Genomic DNA, 25,165 nt, shown 5'->3' on the forward strand with positions numbered 1-25,165 from the left:
TGGTGCCCTGTGCCAGAAAGAGCATTGGCGCCCCTCTCATTTTTCAAAGGGACTTAATGCACCCAAAAAGGGGCCATGGCTTCATGGGGAAGGGCCAGGGAAGAGATAGGAGAGGCCAGGAGATGCTGGGAATGAAATAAGAGGTAGCTACAAGCAAGAATAATAATAAACAGAAATTTGACAGACCCAAACAGCGCCCCCTGACCTGTGCGATGGCACCGGCTGCACTACCCTAGCTACACCACTGTCTTCTGTCTGACCAGCCAGCCCCCGTAGGTATAATCAGTCAGATCCTTTTCTGTCTCCCCAGCTCCAGCCCCCAAGCATCTAACCCCCCGCAGCCAAGAGATACATCATTTAAATATTCTGTGCTGGCTCCTCAGTGCTTGCTCCAATCCAGTGCAGACATCCAGTGTCAGTGTCAGAGTTCATCCTAGGATCGGCCGTCTCTTTCCTCCGCGCCGGCTTCCCCTGACTTCTCGTGCTGTCACACATCTGCTGCAGTGGCGGGTGATGCGCTGAGTATTCTGCCTTAGGCGCTTGCAGACTTCCATGGTCGGTCTTGTGTCTTGGGGATCGTGGTTCCCATCAGGGGCGGTGCCATGACAGTCCTTCTCATGTGACAGTATCTCCAACCAATGGTAGCATGGTCTCGGTCAGCTGACGCTGTTCTATCAACTGCTACCCCTGGGTATATTACCGGCTCCAGGACTCAGGAAGTTGCTTGAACATTGTTTGTCATTCCTAGTGTATGCTAGCTGTGTCCTCGTTCCAGGTTCCTCTGAGATTACTTCCGTGTCTTCTCTAGTGTGTCTGACCATCTATGCCGGAGTGCTAACCCTGTGCTATCTTCAGTGCAACAGTGCATAATTTCATCTCAGCCTGTGTGCAACTCAGTATTACCATCTCTACCAGTGTGCCAACTCCGTGCTACCTTTAGTGCAACAGTGCGTTACCTCAGCCTGTGTGCAACTTAGCGTTACCTTCTAGAGCAACAGTGCGTCATACCACCTCTGCCTGTGTGCAACTTAGCGTTACCTTCCAGAGCAACAGTGCGTCATACCACCTCTGCCTGTGTTCAATACCAAAGAGCCATCCTTCAGTGCAATAGTGCATCTAAACACCTCTACCTATGGGTACCTCAAGTACCATTTCCTGGTGTAGCTGTGCCTCCTGGGAGGCATATTCCTCGGGCCACCATCTGTGTGTATCTCTTCCAATAGGGTTTGGATCCCAGATAAAGGGACCACGACCTGCTTGCTGGGTGCAGCTAAAACTCATATCCTGATTGGTAGGGGTCACTGGTGAATACCTCCCAGCAGGTTAGACTCCACACCATTGATAGGGTCTCGTTAACGGCCAACTCTTTGGATGAAGAGATCTTACATTCAGGCCCCTCGCCTCCGATTTCTCCCCCAACCTCGTACCTCTGCTTTCAACCTCTCTGTGGCAAGCGTGACAGTCAGGCAGCCGCTAGTGCTTGCCGGCGGCTGCCCGGTCCAATGATTAATGAGTAAAGGTTTTTTCTTTTAAGATAAGGCGCGCGTGACGTCATGATGTCACGTGTGCCTTGTTTAAAAAAAAAACTTTATTAATTGAACCAGGCAGCCACTGGCAACAGCACCAGCGCCTGCCTGACACTGGGCGTCTGCGCTGGATTGGAGCGAGGGGCGGGCCCGGGACTCCAGTCCTGGCAGTCCTGTCTAGATTCTACCCCCAGCCGCAGGTGGCACCGCGGGACGGCGCCCCCCCCCTCGACCGGTGCCCCTGGCAAGTGCCATCGTTGCCAAGGGGTAGATACGCCCCTGCTTCTGGCATTGTCAATGTCTACATTCTGTACATGTCAATATTCTGATTGTTGATGTTCAGAACACATTGACATTTTAAATATCAGCATTCTAATTATAGCCAAAATATACCACACCCCTGGATGAGACTCCAGACAACATGTAATAGCCTTTGAGTTGCAGCAAATTCTGAGATTATAGGCAATTTAGCTGCAAAATAGAAAGCGGCAATTTTTTTTGAAGGCACAATCAGGTAATTTAAATCTTAGTCAAATTGCTGAAATCTTGCACTCGCTGAGTTTTAGATTTGGCCCTTCGTATCTAAGGATTGGTATGGTAGAAGACATGGCATAATGTACTGCTTGCATACTGTGGCATTAATATTAATTATAATAACTACGTTTTTTTAAATATCAGTAATCATTTACTATCGTTTTACATAGTGTTTTGATGCTTATTATTTTATTGTCTGTATCTAATGAGAATTATTAGCTACAAGCTAAACATCTTCATGGTCAACAGCAGCAATATTCACCTGTGATGTGTGTAAAGTACATGTGCAAACTCACACATCATAGACAAATGACAGCATGTAAAATCATTAAATAGGATTAAAACAATATTTTCTCCATAACAGAGAATACTTGACTACAAAACTATATCATCATAACTTTAGGATGGTGTCATATGCATTCTTTTGAACATTATGTTTTCCTGGGAAGACATAGTTGTGGCTCGTGAGTATTAATGTTAAAGGCACATTTAGCGCAGCTCGCAGACCTGGAAATATTTCAGGATTTGTCTAGCTGCAATGGTAGCATATGCTCCAGTTTTACACCAGGAAAGAGCAGTAGTGTATGCACAGGTTGTTGCCAAGAGAAAACAGTAGTATATGCGCCTAGTTTATGCCAAGAGATGTAGCTTCATTTGTGCGCAGTATAGAACTTTAGTACTATATAGTACTCTGTGCTTTACATTATTATTAATAAATAATAGTCACATTTATCATGTAAAGTGCAATTAAATCCAGAGGTAAGTTTCAAAATAAAAGTATCAATTAAGTATACAGTAATTAAATGCATACATTGGTTATCTTTAAAAAAACAATCTGCTTTTATGCTGCTGGCTGATTGTAAATAACAAATAGATCAACAATTGTTTATGCATGTGTGCTGTCCTTGTTGTGGTCAACATAAGATGTATTTGTGTAGCCCCAGGTGCATACACCCTAGACGATTTGCTCCATGAACGACATTGTCTAGTGTATCCCCGGCAGGGGTATGCTCAGTGTCGTTAATGACACTGAGCACATGCACTGAACGATATCATGAACGAGATCGTTCAGTATCGGGCTCCCTTCTTCATTCCCGAACATGCAACAACCTGACAATATGGTCAGGTTAACAACTCCAACATTACTAATTATATATAATACATTATGCAATAGAATTTTGCAATACATAGAGGTTTTGGCATAATCATGGCCATGGTTATGGGCCTACCCACCACGCCCAGGTAACCTCTGAGCGTAGGTTCATAACATACTGTGGTTGAAATCCAGAGCACAGGACACCCCCAAACAGGCCCAGCTGAGCAAACCCAGGGCATCACTCTAATGAGAGAAGGTGAAGTGTAAGAAAGTATAAGATAGATAAGAGGAGCTGCTGCTGCATATATAAGAAGGTGAAAAATAGAGGTTTAAAAATAGTACATATATATTAAACAAACAATAGAGGTGCAAAAAGGAAAATGTGTTTATAATGCGATGCCCTGAAGCCGCCCAACCAAAGCAATCCAGGGGACCCACGCCCTAAAAATCAACCCATTTCTGCACTGCAGTATAAAAATTTATAGGACTTACCTAGAATTGTGCCTTGTACTAAGGTGCAGTCAAAATGCTAGAATCCCTGCTTAAAACCAATGGGGGAGAGGTGCTAATCTAGGCTGAAGACATCTCGTATCTTCAGGTGTGCATGGGAGCACACTAAATAGATTATATAGAAAAGGGGGCCCTAGACTGCACACCCTGAATATATATAATGGGAGGTGCTACCTGTGGAGACTGTTGTTGTAAACACAAGAAGAAAAAGTACAGGTGCACAACCTCCAACATTACTAATTATATATAATACATTATGCAATAGAATTAGCAATACATAGAGGTTTTAGCATAATCATGGCCATGGTTATGGGCCTACCCACCGTGCCCAGGTAACCTCTGAGGGTAGGTCCCTAACATACTGTGGTTGAAATCCAGAGCACAGGACACCTCCAAACAGGCCTAGCTGAGCCACCCCAGGGCATCACTCTAATGAGAGAAGGTGAAGTATAAGAAAGTATAAGATAGATAAGAGCAGCTGCTACTGCATATATAAGAAGCTGAAAAATAGAGGTTTAATAATAATACATCAAGGCCCCTTGCCTCCGATTCCTTCCACAACCCCAGACCTCAGCTTTCAGCTCAGAAGGAGATCCTCCTGAGTCATTTGTGACAGTTTGTTCAGGCCCAATGGAAGCTCCAGGATCCCAGAGTGCAGCAGCGTTACAAGATCTCGCATGGAGATCAGAAGGCAGCACAACATCAAGTGGCTCAATATTTACAAGAGTTTTCAATCTACCTTGGCCACGTTACTGCCTCCTCCCACGGTGTCTGATCCTTCGAATCCTTCAGTCCATCCCCCAGTTCCTGTAACACAGAAGTCTCATATTCAGTTGACATTCCTGGAACTCTTTGATGGAAATCCACGATGTTGCCGAGGTTTCATCAACCAATGCGAGATTCAGTTCGAATGTCTGCCACAGAATTTCCCTACGTCTAGGTCAAAGGTGGCTTATATTATTTAATTGACTGGGAACGATTGGCTAGTAGAGGGCGAGGGGATCATTTTCGGGATCGGACATTTTTGGATACACATTCCTCTTCTACAGCTACAAGTAAATAAGAACCTATGAAAGTCAATAAATCTCGGCTGACCGCGGCAGAACGTAGTCGCCGCTTCCAGAATAAGCTCTGCCTTTACTGTGCAACTTCAAGACATGTTCTCAAGAATTGTCCTCTTGCGGGAAACGCGAGACCCTAACTGGTTCTGGGAGCGTCCAGTTGGGGGTAATGATCAAGCCTTCCCACTTAATGGATAGTCTCTTAACAGTGTCTCTTTCTCACAAGTTAAGAACAAAGGATTTGGAGGCCTTGGTAGATTCCGGAGCCGCCGGGAATTTTACTTCTGAGTTGTTTGTGCGAACTCTGGGTATTCCAGTTACTCCTCTACCCAGCAAAAAGATAGGTATGAACAGCGCTAGAAAATCTATCAGTATATGCAGATGAAAACCAACATGGCATAGATCATAAATCAATATATATTATCATGAACTACTACATGACTCTATACGGCTTGATTGAAAATTGATTTAAAATGATGTCCACAATCTGGATGGAGAAATAGCAATCAATAAAACCGATAATGACAATAATCAAAAAAATAAATAAATAATAATAGTAGTAAAAAATAATGAATAATAAACAGTGTAAATAAATAATAACAATACACAAAAAAATGATAATAATAAAAATAAATAATTCGTATCCAAATCAGAAAGAAAGGAAAATGTCCATAGAATGAATGGTGTAAACCAATCTTGAATAATAACTGAGTATAAAATAAATATATATTTCATTCACATTGTAGTGAGAGATATAGGGGAATGTTGTAACAGTCACTGGCCTACACAGGTGGATCCGGAATAATATCCAGCTGATATATTACCAGACTTGATTAGATGTCCACAGCCTATAAACAGTATAGAAATCCTCGCACTGGCATGCTGACGTATTGTGAATGGTTAGGGCTGGAAAACGATGATATAATTACCAGACTTGGTAAGATGTCCACAGCCTATAGGTGGTGCAGAATTTCTTGCACTGGCATGCTGACGGTTGTAAATGGCTGGAGCTGGAAAATGATAAATACCGCTGGTCCGGAGAGTATAATCCACATAGGAATCCAAGTGCTGTACAGTAAAAGGGTGCCAAACGCGTTTCGCTGTGGTAGATCCCACAGCTTCCTCAGTAGCATACCCAGCAAGCTGACTCTTTCAGGGGTGGACAGCAACATTATTCTGGGTGAGTCTATTTCCTCTGTTACCAACCCGATGTCCCTCCGAGTAGGATGTCTCCATCAAGAAATGTTGGAATTCCTGGTCCTACCTAAAACCTCCTATGAACTAGTTTTAGGTCTGCCTTGGTTAAAAAAACATAACCCTATGCTAAATTGGTCTAATATGCAAATCCTTGCTTGGGGCCCAAGCATCTTCCATAGATGCCTGTCCCGTGTGATTCCTGTACGTACTCATCAAGTTTCTACCAGACCTGTTTCTAAGCCTCCTACTCCTGATAAATTGAAAGTTTCTCCAGATCCCCATCTGCCAGAACCTTACCAGGATTTTGCTGATGTTTTTTTGTGAACAGGATGCGGATAAATTACCTCCTCATCGTTCTTGGGACTGTGGCATAGATTCCTGGGAAAATGCCACCTCGTGGCCAAATCTACCCTCTCTCTGTTCCGGAAACAGCAGCTGTGTCCGACTATATCAAAGAAAACCTAGCCAAAGGTTTTATCAGACCATCCTCTTCCCCTCCTGGGACTGGATTTTTCTTTGTAGAAAAGAAAGACGGGCGGCTCAGACCCTGCATAGATTACAGAGGACTCAATCTAATCACTGTCAAAAACCAGTACCCTCTACCACTCATCTCTGAACTTTTCGACAAGGTTCGTGGGGCTCACTTTTTTACAAAGCTGGATCTCCGCGGAGCCTACAACTTAATTTGCATCAATGCGGGGGATGAGTGGAAAAACCGTGTTCAACACCCGAGATAGCCACTTTGAATACCTGGTAATGCCCTTTGGTTTATGTAACGCACCTGCGGTGTTCCAGGATAACATTAATGACATTTTCAGGGTCATTCTCCACAAGTTCATTGTGGATTATCAGGACGACACTTAAATATTTTCTGAGAATCTGCGGTCACACCGATTTCATGTACGAGAGGTTTTATCCCGTCTTCGGAACCACTGTCTTTATGGGAAGATTCCCAAATGTCTCTTTGAGCAATCCTGGGACATATCATCTCTGGAAACTTTCTACAGATGGATCCAGACAAATTGAGTGTAGCATTCCCGCTAGGCTGTTTCAGCGGGGCACGGCGCCCTGCCCTCCTTCTGGAGGGCAAAAAGCACCCTGCCCTCCAGGAGGAGGGCAAAAAGCGCCCTGCCCTAACAGCCTGCGGGAGCCGTTCTCACCCGCGGGACGCAGTGTCCCGCGGGTGGACAAACATGCGGTGATCCGGTCACCGCCGGAGAATAGACGTCGGGCGCATGCGCCCGGCATCTATTCTCCCTTTCTGCAGCGCTTGGGGGCTGCCCGGCATGTCCGTAAGCGCCGGGCACGCCCCCAAGTATGACGAAAAGGGGACGCGTCTTACAGACACGACCCCTTTTCATAACCACGCCCCCTTTTCGGGCGCGCGCACAAGATTGCCCTCTCTAGCTCCGGCGCCCTGCCTGCTGCCGGAGCTAGAGGGAACACTAGAGTGCCATTCGGGATTGGCCTCAACCTAACTCTCTGAAAGCTACGCAGCGATTCTTAGGATTCTCTAATTACTATTAAAGATTTATTTTGAATTTCTCCACTCTGGTTGCTCCCATCACGGCACTCACCTAAAAGGGAGCCAATCCTTCTCACTGGTCTTCCTCGGCAGTGACTGCGTTCCAAAAATTAAAAACAGCCCCAAGCCCCAACCACAGCTTGATAAATCCTTCATTTTAGAGGTGGATGCCTCTTTGGTTGGAGTGGGAGCTGTGCTATCTGAAACTGCTGAAGATGGGAAGATTCATCCATGTGGGTTTTTATCGCCAATTTTTCTCCAGCTGAAAAGAATGATACCATCGGTGACCAGGAATTGATGGCTATGAGCTTGGCACTGGAAGAGTGGCAACATCTTTTGGAAGATGCTAGATTCCCTGTCACCATCATTACTGATCATAAAAATCTGGTACACCTCCAAATAGCTCATCGGTTAAACGTTAGGTAAGCTCGTTGGTCCCTCTTCTTCGCTAGATTTGACTTCAAGCTTCAGTTTCGTCCTGGTGTTCTGAATAAGAAAGCTGAGGTCCTGTCTCAGTCTTTTCTGTCTGCACAGGAGGAAGAGGATCAACCTCAAGTTCGCCCAATCCTGGATCCCCTTGTCTTTGCACCCACACAACTGCTGCTCCTTCACCTGGCAAAATCTACGTTGCTCCACAACTGCATAAAAGTTTACTGGCTTGGGCCCTTGCCTCCCTCTGCACTGGACATTCAGGCATTCTTAAGACTCAGAAATTCTTACAGCGATCTTACTGGTTGCCTACTATGAAGAAAGACGTTCGAGATTTTGTTTTGTCCTGTGTTAAGTGTGCTCAGCATAAAGTCACTTGCAATAAAACCGTGGGTCAGTTACGTCCTCTGCCAGTTCCAGTTGTTCCATGGACTCCTCTCTCCATGGATTTTATTTCTGAATTACCACTGTCCAAAGGACATAACACTGTTTGGGTGGTCGTGGATCGATTCTCAAAGATGGTCCATTTTATTACCCTTGTCGGTCTTCCGTCTACTCCACAATTTGCGAAAATATTCATCCGGTTGCATGGTCTACTCAAAGATATAGTGTCCGATCGAGGGGTACAATTCGTAGCCAAGTTCTGGAGAGCACTGTGTGCAACCTGCGGTATTAAGTTAAAATTCTCCTCCGCCTACCACCCACAAACAAATGGCCTGACCGAGAGGGTGAAGCAAGAGTTGGAAACTTTTATTAGACTTTTTGTATCATCTACACAGGATGACTGGGTCGATCTTCCTCTAATTCCACTCCATTTTTCACAGTTTTTGGTAGACATCCGCGAGTGCCTGATTTTCAAGAATTACCATCTGTGGAGGTACCAGCCGTAACCAATCTGGCAGATTCATTTGCGGTCTTATGGAAGAATATTAATTGTTCCTTGAAGAAAGCCTCGAGTAACTACAAAAAATCTGCTGATAAGAAACACCTTGATGTTCCCCTTCTGGGGGTTAGAGATAGGGTATGGTTATCATCCAAGAACATTAATTTAAAAGTACCTAGCATGGAGTTTGCTCCACGCATCATTAGACCTTACCACATTCTCAGAGCAATTAATCCCGTGGTGTATAAATTAGAAATTCCGCCTCAGCTGAAGATCTCCAATACCTTCCATATCTCTCTACTACGTCCTCTGATTCTTAACTAACTTCATTGTTCCCCTCCTAAAGCACCTCAAGTGCAGACCCAACAGGGTATCGAATTTGAGATTGAGGGAATTCTGGATTCTTTACATCGATCCAATTGCCTTCAGTACCTTATTGATTGGAAAGGTATAGATCCCCTTCAGTATCTGTACCTGGAAGTGACCTGGAGTGAGAGCGGAAGTGCGGTTCCATGCCCATAAAGGCCATCAAACAAGTTTATAAGTATATAAGTTCCCCCTCTATGTCCACATGGATAGTAGGGAATGACGTTGGACAGTAACTGATGACATCAGGGAACAAATACTCCAGGTGCCTCTCTGAAATGTTGGGGATGCCCCCTTGCCCCTCCCCATTCCAACGCCAATGCTCCATTCTCCATTCTGCCTGTAAATGTGAGGAGACATAAACGTTAAATGCGTCCAAATCTCTGTATGAAAGAATGCTTAATATTTTTTTGTGTGCATGTGCAGTACAAAAAACAGCACAATTTGATATGGATTGTAAACTTGTGAGCAGGGTCCCTTTTCCTCTTTTTCAGTCTGTCATTACCCAGTGTTTTCTTACTTACAGTGTTACTTGTTACAGTTGTAAAGCAAAACATAATATGCTGGTACTATATAAGTTAATGTTAATAATTTGTGCCCCCCCAAAAATGTGCTTACGGCTACTGTAACTCTACATCCACCCCTGTACAGTATGTCACCATTCGGAGCTCACAGCAACCTGTTTTTCTGGATATAAAATTGCAGTGTTTAAAATTGACCATGCAACACCAGCCCTTTAGATCTAACAAAAAATTCTAAATATTCAACCAATCAATTAAATTATCCATACAATGGATGGGATTAATAGATACAGTATTTGGCATAGCTTTCATAACTAAAGTAGTAGTCTTACATCAATAGTATGGGATGTAGTCAGCATCCAAAATGCAGACGGTCACAATACCATCAGTGGCATCCCAACTGTTAGAATCCCAACAGATTGCAAAGGTATTAGGGTTAGGCACTAGGTGAAGGATTAGGGTTAGACTGTGGGAGGGTTAGGGTTAGGCTGCGGTAGTAGTGGGTTATATATAAAAGTGTTGATTTATTAATTATTAGCAATGGCAGCAGCCATGCTACATGTTTCATATCCATATGTATTACATTTCTATGTTCCTATAAATCCAAATAAATGTTTAACCTCTAAAATTTTATGTGCGTACGAATATAAATTTGTTTTTCACTTTTTCCCACCCAGGATGAATTTCACCCCTTTATCGAGGCTCTTCTCCCTTATGTACGAGCCTTTGCTTACACTTGGTTCAACCTTCAGGCTCGGAAAAGAAAGTATTTCAAGAAACATGAGAAAAAAATGACTAAAGAAGAAGAGCGAGGTGTGAAAGATGAACTGCTGAATGAGAAAGCTGAAGTCAAGCAGAAGTGGGCATCACGTCTTTTAGCAAAACTTCGAAAAGATATCAGGCCAGAGTTCCGTGAGGATTTTGTGTTGTCTATTACTGGCAAAAAGGCAGCCAGTTGTGTCCTCTCCAACCCAGACCAAAAAGGCAAGATGAGGAGAATTGACTGCCTGCGACAGGCAGACAAGGTGTGGAGGTTGGATCTTGTTATGGTGATCCTCTTCAAGGGTATTCCGTTAGAGAGCACGGATGGAGAGAGACTGGTGAAGGCAGCACACTGCTCAAACCCCCAGTTATGTGTACAGCCACACCACATTAGTGTCTCTGTGAAAGAACTAGACCTGTATTTGGCTTACTTTATTCGAGAGAGAGGTGAGACAATAATTTGGATCACTTTATTCATGCAACTTTTTAGTCATTTAGTGTTACTGAACTTTTATACCCATGTAATCTCTTTCTAGAATTGTAATCATACCAGTTTATAAAGCTTTATACAAATTGTCCTAAACCAGTATAAGCTCATTCTAAAATGTTTTCATTCGCTTATACCACTGCAGCTCACAAGAAGCCCTTCAATCACTGTGTCTGATCCTACAGTACCACTCATATTTTTGAAAGTGCAGTGCTTTATATTTCTCATATAAGAAAGCATTCCACATTAATGCAACTGCAATGTGTAAATAATAATCGGCATGTAAAATGGGTCTGTCTTCCACTATCAACTTGTGATCAAACATGTTTATCTCTCAAACTACTCGTACAAGGTCATTTTTATCTGTTTTAGATGTACGCAAATTATATGGAGACACCAATTGTTCTTTCAAAGTTCTTCTCTAAAATGCCAGATTTATAAAATAGCATTCATATCCTTTCCCTTTCCATTAAAAAAAAAAATTATTTTAATATAAAAATTCAGCCTATAACCCGGTTCTTGTTAGGGTACGGGTATTATCTTTTGAAGGAATAGACCTGAAACATCCTTGAGGGCTGGTAAGTTTTTGACTAGTTGTGCCTGTGGGCCGTGTAGCAGCCTTGGCAGGCTGTGGGCCATGTAGTAGCCTTGGCAGGCTGTGGCCTGTGGGCCGTAGAACAAGATGTGCCTTTGGGCTGTTTAGCAGCCTTGGCAGGCTGTGGCCTGTGGGCCGTAGAACAAGATGCGGCCTTTGGGCCGTGTAGCAGCCTTGGCAGGCTGTGGCCTGTGGGCCGTAGAGCAAGAGGCGGCCTTTGGGCAGTGTAGCAGCCTTGGCAGGCTGTGGCCTGTGGACCGTAGTACAAGATGCGGCCTTTGGGCCGTGTAGCAGCCTTGGCAGGCTGTGGCCTGTGGGCCGTAGAACAAGATGCGGCCTTTGGGCTGTGTAGCAGCATTGGCTGCGATGGTCTGAAGAAGGATTTGTGCTGCCGAGTTGACACAGGCGGTGGTAAGCAGGATTGCTTACTTTGGACGCTGGATTGTGGCCTGTGCCACTGGGATGACACAAGCAACTGGATACTGGAGTGCGGCCTGTGCCACTGGATAACTGGAGACAACACCAAAACCGGACACATGTGAAACACTATAACCGTCATCGGAGCAGTGTTCGCACCAGAAGGAAATAGCCACAGGAACCAATCCAGAACAGAGCATGGATGATGGACAGTTGATGGGAGGAGTTCAGCGAACGGTCCCCCGGCGTTAGCATGAGCGGCTTGTAACAGCACCCCCCCTTGACGAGGGGTTAAGAAACCCCTAAACCCTGGTTTCCCAGGACAGTTCTCAAAAAAAAATGTCTTCAGGAGTGGAGCATGTAAGGCTCTACCGGGAACCCAGGAGCGCTCCTCTGGTCCATAGCCGTTCCTGTGGACTAAGAATTGAAGGCTGCCCGTGAGAGTCTGGAATCAAGGATCTTCTCCACCACAAACTCCTGGCGACACAGGACGAGGACTGGTGGAGGTCTGACTGAATGTCTAGGAGAAAACCTGGAGGAGAAGAACACTGGCTTAAGAAGTGAAGAGTGAAATGTATTATTAATCCTGAGTGTCCTGGGTAATTGCAATCGAAATACAACTGGAATGATTTGTGTAATGATCCTGAATGGGCCAATGAATTTGGGACCCAGTTTTTGTGATCTCTGAGGAAGGTTAATGTTCCTGGAGGACTGCCACATCAAATCTCCCACTTCGAATTTACATGGTCTACGATGCTTGTCAGCCCAGCGCTTGGAACGACTGGTCGCTTGGAGAAGGGCGTGTTGTACCTTCCTCCAGAGTGATCGAAACCTTGAGCTAGACGAAGATGGTGGAGCTCCAATTGATGTGATTTCAAAAGAGTTGCTTCTAGGATGAGTCCCAAGATTACAGAAAAATGGAGAAACAGAAGAAGCAGAATGGCAGGAATTGCTGAAGGAAAATTTGGCAAATGGCAACAGAGGAACCCAGTCATTGTGATATTTCGAGACGAAACAGTGGAGGTACTGTTCCAAGGACTGATTGGCCCGCTCCATCTGTACGTTGGATTGTGGATGATAATCCGAGGAAAGACTCATGATGATACCCAGGTCGGTACAAAAACATTTCCAAAAACGGGCAACAAATTTAGACTCATGATCTGTGACAATGTCTGATGGAAGCCCATGAAGTCTGAAGACATGCTGTAGAAATAATGCAGACAACTCCTTCGCTGATGGTGATTTGGTATGACACAAAATTAACCATTTTGGAGAACCGGTCAACAATCGTCCATATGACAACAGCGGGAAGAAAATGGAAGGTCAACGACAAAGTCCATAGCAATATGGGTCCAAGGCTTAGAAGGTCTTATTCCTGGAACAGACGTCACATTCCAGGATAAACTCACGAGTATCCTGAGACATATGCTGCCACCAAACAGAACGGGATAGAAGTTCCAAAGTCCTAGAAATGCCTGGGTGACTAATAGTATTTGAAGAGTGAAAGTCCTTTAAGACTGTTTTGCAAAACTTCTAAGGGACGAAAAGCACACCTGATGGTTTTTCAATAGGAGATTCAGACTGAGAGAATCTGCCAAGGTCCTGGCCAAGGCTACATGAATCCTGGAAGTTGGCATGATGGTTTCTTCCAAAGTAATTGAAGGCTGGTTGAAGGAGAAACTTCGGGAAAGGGCGTCCGCCTTTATATTCTTAGACCCGGGCCGGAAGGAGATAATATTATTAAACCTGGTGAAGAATAGAGAACAATTAGTCTGCCTTGCATTAAACCTCTTGGCCGTTTCGATGTAGTCCAGATTCTTATGGTCCGTGTGAACCGTCATCAAATGATTAGCCCCCTCTAACCAGTGCCTCCAGTCCTCAAAGGCCCATTTAATGGTTAGAGCTCCCGTTGCCAACATCATAGTTCCTCTCCGCAGAGTTGAATTTCCGGAAAAAGAATGCACACGGATGATACTTGCCATCTTTGAAATCCTTCTGAGAGAGGATAGCGCCCACTCCAATCTCAGATGCGTCCACCTCAACGACAAATGGCAGTTCTGGGTTGGGATGCCGAAGAACAGGAGCGGACACAAAAGCTGTCTTAAGTGCTGTGAAGGCTTGAATGACAGTAGCAAGACGAATGGGGCCAGAAAGGCACTGGGAGAAACAAGCAGATCCTCACTTGAGAATTTCTCCAGTTTGCCATTGGATCACAGGGTTATGCTTTTACAGCCAAGATAATCCCAACACAACTGGAGCCAGCGGACATTGGAGTAGGAGGAAAGACAACTCTTCCAGATGCAGATCCCCAATGGATAGTAATGGAGGAGTCCGAAAGGAAACCGGAACCTTAGAAAGACTTTCGCCATCCAGACCAATAACTGACACAGGACTGGATAAGAAAAGAATTTTCAGGGGAAATGGATGCAAGGCCTAGATTTACCTCCCGTAGCTCATCTAGACCTTGCCTTTTCCCGACTTTACTGGGCAAAGTCAGGCCAAATGTCCTTTACCGCCACAGTAGAGGCAGAGACCCAACGAACGTCTCCTACGTTTCTCTTCGGCCGGAAGACGAAACGCTCCCAGTTGCATTGGTTCTTCAGGGTCAGGTGAAGCCATCCATATCGTAGAACGCGGAGGTAGAGAAGGCAGATTCTTTTCTACTCTGCGCTCCCGGAGTCGCCTGTCAATGCGAATGGCCAAACTCATGAGGTCATTTAAGGAATTCCGGAGATGGATTTTGGTCTAGGATATTCTTTATTTGATCAGACAGTCCTAAATGAAACTAGTTTTGTAAGGCTGGGTCATTCCAACCCACATCAACGGCCCTTTTCCGGAATGCAATAGTCCTTGGCTGCTCTTTTCTCCTGTTTCAAGGGCCATAGCCTATCATAAAGTAGACCCAATGCGGCAAAAAAGGAGTCCACAGTCTGTAATGCCATACTAGTAGAGGGAAGGCCAAAGGCCCAAGTCTCCCTGTAATAGGGAAATTATGATTCCAATTTGTTGGACCTGCGAGCCCGAGGATCTGGGCCGGAGCTTAAAATAGAGTTTGCAACTCTCCTTAAAATTCAAGAAATCTTTCTGATTCCCTGAAAACCGGTCAGGCAGATTAAGCTTAGGTTCAAGCACTGCAGGGGCTGGAGCACCTCGAGTCTCCTCAACACGGAGAGAAAGCTCCTTTCAGCACTTTCTGAATTAGTGCCTGAATCTTTGTGGCCAGAACTTGAGCAGGATTTTGTGAGGAATCCATGCTTGAAGAATAATAGAAGAAAGCCCTAATATGACAAAAAGGTCTCTGTTTAGTGGCCGGTGATAATGTTAGGATATGGGTATTATCTTTGAAGGAATAGTCCTGCAACGGCCTTGAGGGCTGGTAAGTCTTTGGCTAGTTGTGGCCTGTGGGCCGGAGAACAAGATGCAGCCTTTGGGCCGTGTAGCAGCCTTGGTAGGCTGTGGCCTGTGGGCCGTAGAACAAGATGCGGCCTTTGGGCCGTGTAGCAGCCTTGGCAGGCTGTGGCCTGTGGGCCGTAGAACAAGATGCAGCCTTTGAACCGTGTAGCAGCCTTGGCAGGCTGTGGCCTGTGGGCCGTTGAACAAGATGTGGCCTTTGAACCGTGTAGCAGCCTTGGCAGGCTGTGGCCTGTGGGCCATAGAACAAGATGCGGCCTTTGAACCGTGTAGCAGCCTTGGCAGGCTGTGGCCTGTGGGCCGTAGAACAAGATGCGGCCTTTGGGCCGTGTAGCAGCCTTGGCTGCGGTGGTCTGAAGAAGGACCTGTGCCGCCGTGATGACACAAACGGTGGTACGCTGGATTGCATACTTTGGATGCTGGATTACGGCCTGTGCCGCCGGGTTGACACAAGCAACTGGACGCTGGAGTGCAGCCTGTGCCGCCGGGTTGACACAAGCAACTCGACGCTGATGTGTGTCCTGTGATGCTGGGTTGACACAAGCAGCTGGACGCTGAAGTGTGGCCTGTGCCGCCGGGTTGACGCAAGCAGCTGGACGCTGACATGCGGCCTTTGCCGCCGGGTTGACACAAGCAGCTGGACGCTGAACTGCGCACTCTGGACACTGAGTGCTGTCTGTGCCGCCTAGATGACACAAACAGCAGAGCATGGATTTGCGGACTGTGCCGACTAGATGACACAAATGGCAGGTAACAAAAGGAGACAGGAGAACTGGGTACTCGACTGGATAACAGAAGACAACACCAAAACCGGAAACACGTGAAACGCTATCACCGCACCAGAAGGAAATAGCCGCAGGAACCAATCCAGAACAGAGCAGGGATGATGGATAGTTGATGGGAGGAGTTCAGTGAACGATCCCCCGTCGTTCGCATGAGCGGCTTGTGACAGTCCTTCAGTATAGTGACAGTCCTTCAGTATAGCTCTATAGAGTATATTCCGTACAGCACTATTTATCTTTAGGACCTGATTCAGAGATGGATGTTAATGCCACCACAGCCGTGAATTTGTATGCAGCAGCTGTATGAAAATATGCAAATATCACAGCCACTTGGATCTGTATTTAGACGTCCACCTTCGGCTTTGCAAATTCAACAACTGCGTACAAAGACGCAGCATCGGTCACAGATCAGTCGATAGTTGAACTTCTAGTTGACCCTATAGAGGCTGAGGTGCCAAAGCCAGTTTTACTGTGTATGCCTGGGATCACAGTTGCAGTCATGTCCCAAAAAATGGTTGAGACACGCCTGTGTTTGAGTGGCCGCCAACAAATGGTCACTGCCTGTCAATCACTTTGCGAATAAAATTTCACTGCATAATTTATTATTAATATTTAATCCCACCTAACTGTTGCATTCCTCCCAACATATCAGATCTATGAAACGGGACAAGGGTGTGGCCATGTCAGTTTGGGGACTTGGCTACCTCCTTAAGATCCACTCTACTCTTCAGCCACTTTCTCTGTTCTCCAAACACCTATTCATTCCTGCTCGTGCGGCACCTGCTGTGCAGAAAAGCAGTAATTGGGACAAATCTCCCAACTTTCCCATTGCAGGACCGTAAAGTCCCAGAGCCCTCAAATTGTGGCCTGAAGAATATGGAACAGTTGGGGGTGGAGTGGAGGCGGGTGGAGGTACAACTAAGTGTAAGATCAGGAATCAATAGAATTCTTTCTTTATTATTAAAAGCCCCCAATAAAAATAAAAAAAATTCTACTTCATTGTTATAAATATGTGCCTATACATATCACATCTTACTATTTATATAAGCTACAGTATTTATACAATCCTCCATCTGACTTTTAAATATGTCATTGTCTTTCTTTGTATGTCCCTATATCTAGCGCTAAGCATTATTATCCTTATGACATATAATGTAAGTGAGTGGTGTGGTAATGATATCCTTATCCATACGACATATACTGTAGGTGAGTGGTGTGGTAATGATATCCTTATCCATAAGACATATACTGTAGGTGAGTGGTGTGGTAATGATATCCTTGTGATGTGGTAATGATATCCTTATCCATAAGGCATATACTGTAGGTGAGTGGTGTGGTAATGATATCCTTGTGAAGTGGTAATGATATCCTTATCCATAAGGCATATACTGTAGGTGAGTGGTGTGGTAATGATATCTTTATCCATAAGATATGTATTGTAGGTGAGCGGTGTGGTAATGATATCCTTATCCATAAGACATATACTGTTGGTTAGTGTGTGGTAATGATATCATTATCCATAAGAAATGTATGTAGGTGAGGGGTGTGGTAATGATATCCTTATCCATAAGACATATACTGTAGGTGAGTGGTGTGGTAATGATATCCTTGTGATGTGATAATGATATCCTTATCCATAAGACATATACTGTTGGTTAGTGTGTGGTAATGATATCATTATCCATAAGAAATGTATGTAGGTGAGGGGTGTGGTAATGATATCCTTATCCATAAGACATATACTGTAGGTGAGTAGTGTTCCCTCTAGCTCCGGCGGCAGGCAGGGCGCCGGAGCTAGAGAGGGCAATCTTGTGCGCGCGCCTGAAAAGGAGGCGTGGTTATGAAAAGGGGATGTGTCTATAAGACGCGTCCCCTTTTTGTCATACTTGGGGGTGTGCCCGGCGCTTACGGACATGCCAGGCAGCCCCCAAGTGCTGCAGAAAGGGAGAATAGATGCCGGGAGCATGCGCCGGCGTCTATTCTCCGGCAGTGACCGGGTCACCGCATGTTTGTCCACCCGCGGGACACTGCATCCCGCGGGTGAGAACAGCTCCCGCAGGCTGTTAGGGCAGGGCGCTTTTTGCCCTCCTCTTGGAGGGCAGGGTGCTTTTTGCCCTCCAGAAGGAGGGCAGGGCGCCGCGCCCCGCTAAAACAGCCTAGCGGGAACGCTTGGTGAGTGGTGTGGTAATGATATCCTTATCCATAAGACATATACTGTAGGTGAGTGGTGTGGTAATGATATCTTTAGCCATAAGATATGTACTGTAGGTGAGTGGTGTGGTAGTGATATCATTATCCATAAGATATGTATGTAGGTGAGTGGTGTGGTAATGATATCCTTATCCATAAGATATATACTGTAGGTGAGTGGTGTGGTAATGATATCTTTATCCATAAGACATATACTGTAGATGAGTGGTGTGGTAATGTTATCTTTATCCATAAGATATGTACTGTACGTGAGTGGTGTGATAATGATATCCTTATCCATAAGACATATTCTGTAGGTGAGTGGTGTGGTAATGATATTCTTATCCATAAGACATATACTGTAGGTGAGTGGTGTGGTAATATCCTTATCCATAAGACATACACTGTAGGTGAGTGATGTGGTAATATCCTTATCCATAAGACATATACTGTAGGTGAGTGGTGTGGTAATGATATCCTTATCCTTAAGACATATACTGTCGGTGAGTGGTGTGGTAATGATATCCTTATCCATAAGCCATATACTGTAGGTGAGTGATGTGGTAATGATATCCTTATCCATAAGACATATACTGTAGATTAGTGTGTGGTAATGATATCCTTATCCATAAGACATATACTGTAGGTGAGTGGTGTGGTAATGATATCCTTATCCATAAGACATATACTGTAGGTTAGTGTGTGGTAATGATATCCTTATCCATAAGACATACACTGTAGGTGACTGGTGTGGTAATATCCTTATCCATAAGACATATACTGTAGGTGAGTGGTGTGGTAATGATATCCTTATCCATAAGACATATACTGTAGGTTAGTGTGTGGTAATGATATCATTATCCATAAGACATGTATTGTAGGTGAGTGGTGTGGTGATGATATCCTTATCCATAAGATATACTGTAGGTGAGTGGTGTGGTAATATCCTTATCCATAAGACATATACTGTAGGTTAGTGTGTGGTAATGATATCATTATCCATAAGAAATGTATGTGGGTGAGTGGTGTGGTAACGATATCCTTATCCATAAGACATATACTGTAGGTGAGTGGTGTGGTAATGATATCCTTATCCATAAGACATGTACTGTAGGTGAGTGGTGTGGTAATGATATATTTATCCATAAGATATGTACTGTAGGTGAGTGGTGTGGTAATGATATCCTTATCCATAAGACATATACTGTAGGTTAGTGTGTGGTAATGATATTCTTATCCATAAGACATATACTGTAGGTTAGTGTATGGTAATGATATCCTTATCCATAAGATATGTATGTAGGTGAGTGGTGTGGTAATGATATTCTTATCCATAAGACATATACTGTAGGTTAGTGTGTGGTAATGATATCCTTATCCATAAGACATACACTGTAGGTGACTGGTGTGGTAATGGTATCCTTATCCATAAGACATATACTGTAGGTGAGTGGTGTGGTAATGATATCCTTATCCATAATACATATACTGTAGGTTAGTGTGTGGTAATGATATCCTTATCCATAAGACATATACTATAGGTGAGTGGTGTGGTAATGATATTCTTATCCATAAGACATATACTGTAGGTTGGTGTGTGGTAATGATATCCTTATCCATAAGATATGTATGTAGGTGAGTGGTGTGGTAATGATATCCTTATCCATAAGACATATACTGTAGGTTAGTGTGTGGTAATGATATCCTTATCCATAAGACATATACTGTAGGTGAGTGGTGTGGTAATGATATTCTTATCCATAAGACATATACTGTAGGTGAGTGGTGTGGTAATGATATCCTTATCCATAAGACATATACTGTAGGTGAGTGGTGTGGTAATGATATCCTTATCCATAAGACACATAATGTAGGTGAGTGGTGTGGTAATGATATCCTTATCCTTAAGACATATACTGTAGGTGAGTGGTGTGGTAATGATATCCTTATCCATAAGACATATACTGTAGGTGAGTGGTGTGGTAATGATATCCTTATCCATAACACATATACTGTAGGTTAGTGTGTGGTAATGTTATCCTTATCCATAAGACATATACTGTAGGTGAGTGGTGTGGTAATGATATTCTTATCCATAAGACATATACTGTAGGTGAGTGGTGTGGTAATGATATCCTTATCCATAAGACATACACTGTAGGTGAGTGGTGTGGTAATGGTATCCTTATCCATAAGACATATACTGTAGGTGAGTGGTGTGGTAATGATATCCTTATCCAGAATACATATACTGTAGGTTAGTGTGTGGTAATGATATCCTTATCCATAAGACATGTACTGTAGGTGAGTGGTGTGGTAATGATATATTTATCCATAAGAAATGTATGTGGGTGAGTGGTGTGGTAACGATATCCTTATCCATAAGACATATACTGTAGGTGAGTGGTGTGGTAATGATATCCTTATCCATAAGACATGTACTGTAGGTGAGTGGTGTGGTAATGATATATTTATCCATAAGATATGTACTGTAGGTGAGTGGTGTGGTAATGATATCCTTATCCATAAGACATATACTGTAGGTTAGTGTGTGGTAATGATATTCTTATCCATAAGACATATACTGTAGGTTAGTGTATGGTAATGATATCCTTATCCATAAGATATGTATGTAGGTGAGTGGTGTGGTAATGATATTCTTATCCATAAGACATATACTGTAGGTTAGTGTGTGGTAATGATATCCTTATCCATAAGACATACACTGTAGGTGACTGGTGTGGTAATGGTATCCTTATCCATAAGACATATACTGTAGGTGAGTGGTGTGGTAATGATATCCTTATCCATAATACATATACTGTAGGTTAGTGTGTGGTAATGATATCCTTATCCATAAGACATATACTGTAGGTGAGTGGTGTGGTAATGATATTCTTATCCATAAGACATATACTGTAGGTTGGTGTGTGGTAATGATATCCTTATCCATAAGATATGTATGTAGGTGAGTGGTGTGGTAATGATATCCTTATCCATAAGACATATACTGTAGGTTAGTGTGTGGTAATGATATCCTTATCCATAAGACATATACTGTAGGTGAGTGGTGTGGTAATGATATTCTTATCCATAAGACATATACTGTAGGTGAGTGGTGTGGTAATGATATCCTTATCCATAAGACATATACTGTAGGTGAGTGGTGTGGTAATGATATCCTTATCCATAAGACACATAATGTAGGTGAGTGGTGTGGTAATGATATCCTTATCCTTAAGACATATACTGTAGGTGAGTGGTGTGGTAATGATATCCTTATCCATAAGACATATACTGTAGGTGAGTGGTGTGGTAATGATATCCTTATCCATAACACATATACTGTAGGTTAGTGTGTGGTAATGTTATCCTTATCCATAAGACATATACTGTAGGTGAGTGGTGTGGTAATGATATTCTTATCCATAAGACATATACTGTAGGTGAGTGGTGTGGTAATGATATCCTTATCCATAAGACATACACTGTAGGTGAGTGGTGTGGTAATGGTATCCTTATCCATAAGACATATACTGTAGGTGAGTGGTGTGGTAATGATATCCTTATCCAGAATACATATACTGTAGGTTAGTGTGTGGTAATGATATCCTTATCCATAAGACATATACGGTAGGTGAGTGGTGTGGTAATGATATCCTTATCCTTAAGACATATACTGTAGGTGAGTGGTGTGGTAATGATATTCTTATCCATAAGACATATACTGTAGGTGAGTGGTGTGGTAATGATATTCTTATCCATAAGACATATATGGTAGGTGAGTGGTGTGGTAATGATATATTTATCCATAAGATATGTATAGTACAGTAGGTTAGTGTGTGGCAACGATATCCTTATCCATAACACTGTAGGTAAATAGTGTGAAAATTATATCCTAATCTAGAGATAAAATACCAATCATTTAACTCCTAACTGTCATTTTTCAAACACAGCCAGTAAAGTGACAGTTAGGAGCCGAATGGTTTGTACAGATGTGTCCACATACATCTAGCCTCCTTTACACGTTAAACAGCCCTTCTAGCGCACCATGCCGCATGTCTTTTTGTGTGACTTTTCCCTTACAATGTATGTTGTTCGCAAAGTGATGTGAATAGGGTGCACAAACAGCTTATGCTGATTAAAATGATATGCGGCATGCCTATATTCTGTGTGCGACTGCGACTGTATCTGCATGTAAAATGCCACGTTACAGTGTCACAGCCGAGGGGCTGCGATAGCTGTAATATGGTAATGCAGCAGGAGGTGTCACGCCTTCTGCATGCATTACTGATCTGAGCTGCGTCCTTGGATTATCTGCGTGTCCCATCAGCCAGCTGAGTGACCATGGGGTCACTCAAGCCAGCTTTGGAGATGCTCAAAAGAGGCCAGAAAATCTCAGTAAGCCGACAGAGATCTTGGTCTCTCCACTGGCGTGCACTGTTGACTTAGGCCCATATACCCCTAAAACTGTTAATCATGATGAAAAATATATTTGTGGAAGTGGATTGCAATTTTTTTAATTTACCTACGGGTCTGAGGTACAAATCACTGCCTTTCCCTCCAGTGACTATTCAGGGATGCATGTTTAGGCAAAAATTTAGTAGCCCCTGAAATTGGCCAAATGTGGCAAAATATGAGGTGCAAAAGTGATTGTGGTGAAAAAATGCACACATGGATGCTTGCTTGTTCAGGCAAAAATGGATCCTTCCCTAAAATTGCCTGAAGGTGGCAAAGCACCATTGTCAGCATCAGACACATTTCTTCTGCGTGTGACTGGCACAATACCTCTGCCTGAAGTGGGCACCATTAGGGGTCCCAACACAATGCTTCACTTTTAAACTTTAATAAGTATGCATGTCTGCCTTTTCCCTATTCAGTGGACTGTGAGTGATAAGAGGTGACTAGGTCTTCAAAGAGGCAAGTATAGCGACATAGAGATGTGTCCTTACACATCTTTGCTGCAGTCGTTCTAAGAAGTCCGTCTCAGCGCGCCAGGTTCCGCGAGACTCTGCTAGCGATGTGTTTCTTTTTTGCGTCAAAGCAACCTTATGACCAAATGTTCAGGCAAATTTTAAAATAACTGATGCTGCTGGTCCTTTTCTTCTTGTTGAGAAAGTCTGATTATGCCACAGCTGGGAAGCTAAGCGATGTCAGTGCTGTGGATGGGAGACCAGGAGCTATTGGCTTTTTATGCACAATAGAGTCTCTAGTAGCTTTTAAATATGTCCTACTCAATGCCATTAGTATAGTCACTTTCATTATTGGCGAAGGGTTTGCTGGTTGAGCAGAGCTGCACTAATGAGTTTACCCCAAGGCCGCTTGACATGCCCATTCTGGTAGATGCAGATCTCTTAGCCCCAGATTTCATATGTGAGGTTAGGGCTCAATACAATGCTCACAGGTCATGTTCAGACAAGTGGCTCCTAATAATATTTTCAAACAGTCTGAGTATCCCCATTCACTCTCCTTTGTAAAATATGCTCAAGGAGTTGCATCCTCTTGCTAGACAAAGATTTGTCTATAGCTTGGCAGCAGGGGAAAATAGATTTGGCAAACCTGGCCTCCAAAGTCTGGACGATATATTTCTCATATCAAATGTGTCATTCAGAATAGAGCTAAATGTGAAGGTACTAAATACAGTACATACATTAAAAAGAGATGGTTCATGATGAAAGGGCTAGCAGTTATTCCTTTTTCTTTTGGAGGTCTCACTGTGTTCTCGGTCTACCATAATTATAGCTGCCTGTTTCAGTGGATTGTAATGGTGTTCTAATTCTCAATAGCACCTTACACTTGCACACGTTTATTGAAGCAGCGGTTCCATACTATAATATATTCACCTGCGTCAGAAAGGAGTCCACTGTATAATAGACCAGGGCATATTAATCACTCACCATAAATGAGCTTTAGTATGTCTGACCCTCTCAAATCCCTTCTTTTTCTCTGGCAGCTCTTCCAGAAAAGTGTCCAGAATTACCTTTCACTGATAGTTCACAGTCAGACTACACATTTAAGGGACTTAGACAAGCTATTAGAAAAATTAAGGCCTCACAACTGAGGCTTTTCCATGTTCCCTTAGACTTCAAACAATCACAGAACCTATTGAGATTTGCATTTTTAAAAGGTTGGGGAGCATGCACTGAATTCACAGGCAGTGAGAGATAGATAGTTCACAATGGAGCAGTAGGGTCATATCAATCTGCTCAAGTAAAGGCCAGCCATATTAGTGCTCGTAGCTGCAATTCCCAGTCACCTATGGGAATTTACAGGTAAAATTTGTCTGGGCAACAACCGTGGTTCCTTACCTGAACAGATTGGGAGACTCTCGCTCTCTGTCACAAAAGCCCTAGGGATTAGGAAATGGGCCTTTCAAAGGCTATTCACCTAACAACTGGGCAATTATTCATCACCAACGTCTGGCTTTGGGCAATGTTGCCTTAAAGTAATATTGCAAACAATGGTTCAAACATTCAGGGGTTCCTAGAATAGATTGTTTTGCTACTTTTTTCTAAAACTCAGGTTCCCACTTTTGTGACCAGAGTGTAGATATGGAGAATTCACAGGGGGTGTAATGTCTTTCCCATGGTCATACCTTATTCTCCCAGTTACTCTACCACCATCTGCTTTCTTACTGAAGATATTGCAAAATGAAAGCAAACCAGGTACCCCATTTAATTCTGGTTTACATTCTGGTTTATCATTCTGGTATTGTTTCCTCCAATCAGTTAGTTGTGCAAAGGGCCCCAAATTCCTCTGGGACTCTCCTTAGATTGCTTCAGATGTCAGAACTTCAGATCTCCTGGACAAGTTTCCACCGTGCATGTGGAGAATGACATTAATGAGCTACTACACATACATATAATGTGATCT

General features: G+C 43.6%; 1 protein-coding gene across 3 annotated transcripts in view; it reads left to right on the plus strand.

The window, feature by feature from the left end:
* NFIC (nuclear factor I C) overlaps positions 1-25,165 on the plus strand; it is a 185,891-nt gene that overhangs the window by 14,662 nt on the left and 146,064 nt on the right. For all 3 annotated transcript variants that reach the window (XR_015870072.1, XM_088450827.1, XM_088450826.1), the window contains exon 2: positions 10,326-10,857. Coding sequence is in view for 2 of the 3 variants with exons in the window: in XM_088450827.1 (XP_088306953.1) it covers positions 10,326-10,857 (532 nt within the window). In the remaining variant the exon portion in view is untranslated. The remainder of the gene's footprint in view (positions 1-10,325; positions 10,858-25,165) is intronic.

The sequence above is a fragment of the Taudactylus pleione genome, unplaced genomic scaffold (assembly GCF_031769625.1).
Source record: "Taudactylus pleione unplaced genomic scaffold, aTauple2 ptg000529l, whole genome shotgun sequence".
Classification (NCBI taxonomy): domain Eukaryota; kingdom Metazoa; phylum Chordata; class Amphibia; order Anura; family Myobatrachidae; genus Taudactylus; species Taudactylus pleione.